This window comes from Rhincodon typus, chromosome 31 (assembly GCF_021869965.1).
Source record: "Rhincodon typus isolate 14 chromosome 31, sRhiTyp1.1, whole genome shotgun sequence".
Lineage (NCBI taxonomy): Eukaryota > Metazoa > Chordata > Chondrichthyes > Orectolobiformes > Rhincodontidae > Rhincodon > Rhincodon typus.
In genome coordinates this window covers 36921422-36927615 of record NC_063362.1, presented here as the reverse complement: position 1 = coordinate 36927615, position 6194 = coordinate 36921422, and the positions used below count along the sequence as shown (strand labels likewise).

Here is a 6194-nt window from a genome sequence, read left to right as displayed (position 1 = left end):
GCCTCCGCCGCATCTGCTCCCAGGATGAGGCATTCCACTCCCGAACATCTCAGAGGTCCTCGTTTTTCAAGGACCACAACTTCCCCTCCTCAGTGGTCAAGAACGCCCTCGACTGTGTTTCCCGCATTTCCCGCAACTCATCCCTCACACCCCCTCCCTGCAATAACAACCAAAACAGAATCCCCCTCGTCCTCACGTACCAACCCACCAACTTCCGGATCCAACGCATCATCCACCGACACTTTCACCATCTGCAATCCGACCCCACCACCAAAGACATTTTTCCCTCCCCACTCTTATCTGCTTTCCGGAGGGACCACTCTCTCCGGGACTCCCTTGTCCGCTCCACACTCCCCTACACACCCGGCACTTTTCCTTGCGACCGCAGGAAGTGCTACGCCTGCCCCTACGCCTCCACTCTCACCCCCATCCCAGGCCCCAAGAAGACTCTCCACATCAAGCAGATGTTCACCTGCACATCTGCTAATGTGGTATACTGTATCTGCTGTTCCCGTTGTGGCCTCTTCTACATTGGGGAAACCAAACGGAGGTGCGGAACACCTGCGCTCGGTTCACACTAAACAACTGCACCTCCCAGTCGCGAACCATTTCAATTCCCCCTCCCATTCCTCAGACGACATGTCCATCCTGGGCCTCCTGCAGTGCCACAACGATGCCACCCGAAGGTTGTAGGAACAGCACCTCATATTCCGCTTGGGAACCCTGCAGCCCAATGGTATCAATGTGGACTTCACAAGCTTCAAAATCTCCCCTCCCACTACCACATCCCAAAACCAGCCCAGCTTGTCCCCGCCTCCCTAACCTGTCCCTCCTCCCACCTATCCCCTCCTCCCACCTCAAGCCCCACCCCATCTCCTACCTACTAGTCTCATCCCGTCCCCTTGACCTGTCCGTCCTCCCTGGACTGACCTATCCCCTCCCTAACTCCCCACCTACACTCACCTTTACTGGCTCCATCCCCGCCTCTTTGACCTGTCTGTCTCCTCTCCACTTATCTTCTCCTCTAGCCATCTTCTATCAGCCTCCCCCTCTCTCCCTATTTATTTCAGAAACCCCTTCCCCTCCCCCATTTCTGAAGAAGGGTCTAGGCCCGAAACGTCAGCTTTCCTGCTCCTCTGATGCTGCTTGGCCTGCTGTGTTCATCCAGCTCTTGTTATCTCATATCCTTTGACCATCTGCACTACTTCCACCAGTTCGTTCTGTTGTGAACGTTCATTAAAAATCAAACATCCATCAAACTGCACGTTGGGAACATTCCTATCAATACTAGAAATGAAAATGACTACTATAGATCCTCACCATACCTCTTCATGTTAATTGGCTGAGGAACCCAGAAGTGATACGGTGATGCATCACTGAGCTTACTCCCAAGATTCCCCATTGCACCACTGTAGCTCCCTGCGTTCAGCACTCCAAGAACATACTGGCCAGCCCATAGACACAGTAGCAAAGTAAAGCTAAAGGAATCACTACTAACTCAGGGATGTTATCTCCAGTGCTTGAGGCTAGAACACCTGATGTTGTCTCCACTTCACATGCAATCGGGTTCCTGCAGATCTCACCAGGATGTTCTTTTCGGAGATTTACGAGATCTTCGTAATCCCCTTTGCCTGTTGGATTATCCCGATCAAACCACTGGGTCTTGCAGTTACTGTTGCCTGATTAATGCAACAAAAAAGAAAACTGTCAGCAATATTTTAAAAGAAGCTAATGAAAGATTTGTTTATAAAGTGCAGAATTAACAGTGAAAAGTTTTGATATTTGGACTCTGATTTACAACCAAATTGATAAATAATTCAGTGTGGAGTTTGCACATTCTCCCCGTGTTTGCATGGGTTTCCTCCAGGTACTTCGGTTTCCTCCCACAGTCCAAAGATGTGCAGGTTAGGTGGATTGACTAAGCTAAATTGCCCGTGGTGTTCAGGGATGTGTAGCTTAGGTGGGTTATCGTGGGATGCTCCAAGGGTCGGTGTGGACTTGTTGGGCCGAAGGGCCTGTTTCCACACTGTAGGGATTTTATGATCTATGATTATAATATTTAGTTTCAACCTTTGCTCACAAAGAGTTTAAAATGAAAAGCCCTTGAGACCAAGTGTTTGGTTTGCTTTCCTTCCCTCCTATGATGCCATAAGTATGATTGGTCCTTCTTAGTGTTGTATTCCCAGAACTCTGTGCTGCACAAGAAACACTGGAACAGGAGTTGGCTAATTAGCCCCATGAGCCTGTTCCATCATTTAACAAGATCATGGATGATTAGTGGCCTAACTCCATATACCTGCCATTGGTCCATATGCCTTATCACTTCTTCTTACAAGAAAACTTATCAATCATAAACTTAAAACGAACACATCAAGTATTCAGTTCTTACAACAAACCAAAATAATTATTTGATTCAAACTTCACAGGAACACCACTGCACAACCCTTGGGTCAATGAGCCTGAGTATTAACCCCATTGCAGATAGACAGCTATCCAATGGGGAGATTCAGACCTGAACTTCATGCAGGCATCAACTGTCTTCCTGTTACTGTATTCAAGCATCCAATTGCATAGTTGAAGCAATTTACCACTTTGGGAGCCTGATTTCAATCAGCTGCCATTTTTGTAATTCATTCTTAATTTATTGGATCATGCACACCTTTTGCAGTGAAAGGAGGGAGATGACAGATTTCAGCTTGATAACAGAAGTACTGCTCAATGCAGAATGTGGGTTAGGAAAAGCAGAAAAAAAAAATTCCCCTTAGTTTCAAAGAGGTTTTTGGCATCACTGTTCCTGATTATGCCTGATCCCGGTCAAGATCATGGATGAGATGGCCTCTTCCTGATTTCCAATTTCCCCTCTTTTCCCAACCTGCAAAGTCTGACCTTTCCTCCTCCCAATTTTTCCTGTTTCTAGTTTCTTTTTCTGGCCACAGGTTCAAGCTGTCTGTTTTGGACAGCATGAGGCATCAGCAGAATGTGTTTTATTATTCACTCATGGGATATGTGGGTGTCACTAGTTAGATCAAAATTTATTGCTTATTTCTAATTGCCCCTGGAGAAGTTAGTGGTGAGTTGTCTTCCTGAACTGTTGCAAATTCTGGCATGTAGGGACACCAACAATGTTGTTAGGGAGTCCTAGGATTTTGACACAGCAACACTGAAAGGATGTCATTATATTTCCAAATCAGGCAGGTTTGTATAATGTTGATCTGTAGATATTGATGATGATGGTGTCACATGTTTATGTATGATTATGCCAGACCAGATGATGTGTTGTAACTGCATGATGTGGGAGCTAGTGGTCCCCATTCTGGTTCAAATTAACTACATATAAGCAAGTGTTAGTTGCTTGAGGAGCTCCAGCTCATGGTCGATGAGCTGGTGTCTGAGCTTTGAATGCTGTGACCCCATCAAGGAGGGGGGTGGTACCTGGATACTGTTTCAGGAGATACCCTTTAGATTAACTACCTCCAATTCAGTCAGGGGTCAAGAACAGGAAGGTGTGACTTCAAGAGTGAGGTAGGGAGAAATCCAGGAGGACCTGTTGAAGGAGCCTCAGCCCTTGTCCTCGACTAACAGGTTTGAGGTTCTTGCTCCCTGTGTGTTTGAAAGCGAAGATTGTTGGAACAATGAGCAAACAGACCATAGCACTGTGGTACTGGGAGCCATTGGAGAGGGGGTAGAAAAAGAAGTGTAGTTGTAATTGGGGATAGCAGAGTCAGGGGAATAGCCACTGTCCTCTGTGTTCAGGATTGAGAGTCCCAAAGGCTGTGTTGCTTGCCTGATGCCCAGATTCAGGAAATCTTGTCTGGGCTGCAGTACAACTTGGAGTTGGAGGGAAAAGATTCAATTGTTTGGTACCTACATGGACCACATGTTATAGGGGTAAGAAGGAAAGAGGTTCAGCTGAGGGAATATGAACAGTAGGGGCTAAATTAGAAAGCAGAACCAAAAAGGTAATAACCTCTGGAATACTATCTAAGCCATGAGCAAATTGTTACAGGGTCAACAAGAAAAAGAGAAATGCATGGCCCAAAGATTGGTGTGAGAGAAAGAGGTTTGAATTCATGGGGCTTTGGCACCAGTACTGGGGAAGGGGGTAGCTGTTCTAATGGGATGGCTCCACCTGAAACGTGCTGGGACCAGACTCCTCGTGAATTGCACAACTAGGGCTGTGGCTAGTGCTTTAAACTAAATAGTGGGAAGTTGTCCGATTGCATAGAAAATTATGGGGGAAAAAGTGGGGGAAGGCTCAGCAGAGACTATTAAAGTTTCCAAAACAAGTAATAGAACAGAGCATAAGGAAACTGTCAGGAATCTAACTGCAGGCACAGCAGATAAGGTGATGGCTATGAGAAGGGGGCAGTCAATGCAGGACTGATTGTGTTGTACTAAATACATGCAGTATATGAAACTAGTTAAATGAGCTCGTAGTGCAGATTGAAATTGGCAGGATCAGGGCTGGGAACTAAATATCCAAGGATCTGTGTCCTATTGAAGAGCTGGGCAAATGGACAGAGTGGGTAGGATTGCCTTATTAAGAAATAAGAAGTGATATAGAGTCAGAAAACGTAGAATGTGTGTAGGTTGACTTAAAGAACTGCAAAGGGACAAAGACTCTCATGGGAGAGTCAGGATCTGGAGCAGAAAGTAAATCAGGAGATGGAAAAGGCATGTAAGAAAAACCCAATTACAATAATAATGCGAGACTTCAATATGTAGGTGTACTGGGAAAATCAGGTTATTAGTGGATCCCAAGAAAGGGAACTCATGGAATGTCTATCTGAGATGATATTTTTGGAGCAGTTTGTGGCAGAGTCCACCAGGGAACAGACAATTCTGGATTGGTGATTTGTCATGAAGAAGACTTGATTTAGCAAGTTTAAGGGGGCAGTGACCATAATATGTTAGAATTCACCGTGCAGTTTGAGAGGGAGAAACTTGAATCCGATGTAACAGTAATACAATTGAGTAAAGGAAACTACAAAGACATGAGGGAGGAACTGGCCAGAGTTGATTGGAACAAAAACAGGGAAGATAGTGGAGCAACCATGGCAGGCGTTTCTGTGGGTAACTCTGAACATGCAGCAGAAATTCATCCCAAGGAAGAAGAAACCTACTGACGGGAGGATGAGGCAACTGTGGCTGACAAGGGAGGTCATGGACAGCATAAAAACCAAGAAAAAGAAGTGTGCAATGTGGAGATGGGTGGGAAACCACAGAATTGGGAAGCCTTTTAAAAACCAGCAGAGGATAACTAAAAAGCAAAAGTAGGGAGACAATGAAATATGAGGGTAAGCTAGCTAGTAATAGAAAAGAAGATTGCAAGTTTTTTTTTTAAGATATATAAAAAGTAAGAGAAAGGTAACAGTGGACAAAAGCTCCCTCTTGAATATATCTAATGAACTGACACCAATGGCTTTCTGTGGTCGAGAATTTCACAGTTTAGAACTCTTGGGTGAAGAAATTCTTCCTCATCTCAGTCCTGAATGACTTACCCCTTATTATTAAGGTTTAAATCTTCTCCTTAGGAGCAATGCTAGCCCACCTCCCTTTCTTTTCAGTCCATCTTTCCCGAAAATTGAATACCACTGGAATCCTTAACCACCCTGGAGCCAGGTTTCCGAGATCCCAATTACATCATATCCATTAATAACTGTGCACAGTTAATTCATCTATCTTCTTATAAATGGTCCTCGTATTGAGACACAGTCTTCAGGCTCATTTTTTTGACAATTATTGCCCTTTTAGAATTATGAAGTAATGTGGCCCTTTTTGATTTTTGTCTTTGGTTTCTCTGCCTTCCACTTTCACTTTTCCCTTTACTGCCTTTTGTTCAGTTCCCACTTGACTTCCCTTTGACTTCCCCTGCATGTTAGTTTAAACCCTCCCCAACAGCACTAGCAAACGGTCGCTCCAGGACATTTGTTCCAGGCCTGCCCAGGTGCAGACTGTCTGATTTGTACTAGTCCTACCTCCCCAGAACAGGTTCCAATGTCCCAGGAATTTGAATCCCTCCCTCTTGCACCGTCCCTCAAGCCATGTATTCATCTTAGCTATCCTCCCATTCCTACTCTGTCTAGCATGTGGCATTGGTAGCAATCCTCAGATGACTACCTTTGAGGTCCCACTTTTTAGTTTAACCCCTAACTCCCTAAATTCAGATAATTGGACATTATCCCATTTTTTTT

The 6194-nt window shown here is 44.9% G+C and overlaps 1 protein-coding gene across 12 annotated transcripts in view; it reads right to left on the bottom strand.

The window, feature by feature from the left end:
* Positions 1–6194, bottom strand: part of si:dkey-205h13.2 — a 155229-nt gene that overhangs the window by 50650 nt on the left and 98385 nt on the right. For all 12 annotated transcript variants that reach the window (XR_007265323.1, XM_048615283.1, XM_048615277.1 and 9 more), the window contains one exon: positions 1499–1679. Coding sequence is in view for 11 of the 12 variants with exons in the window: in XM_048615283.1 (XP_048471240.1) it covers positions 1499–1679 (181 nt within the window). In the remaining variant the exon portion in view is untranslated. The remainder of the gene's footprint in view (positions 1–1498; positions 1680–6194) is intronic.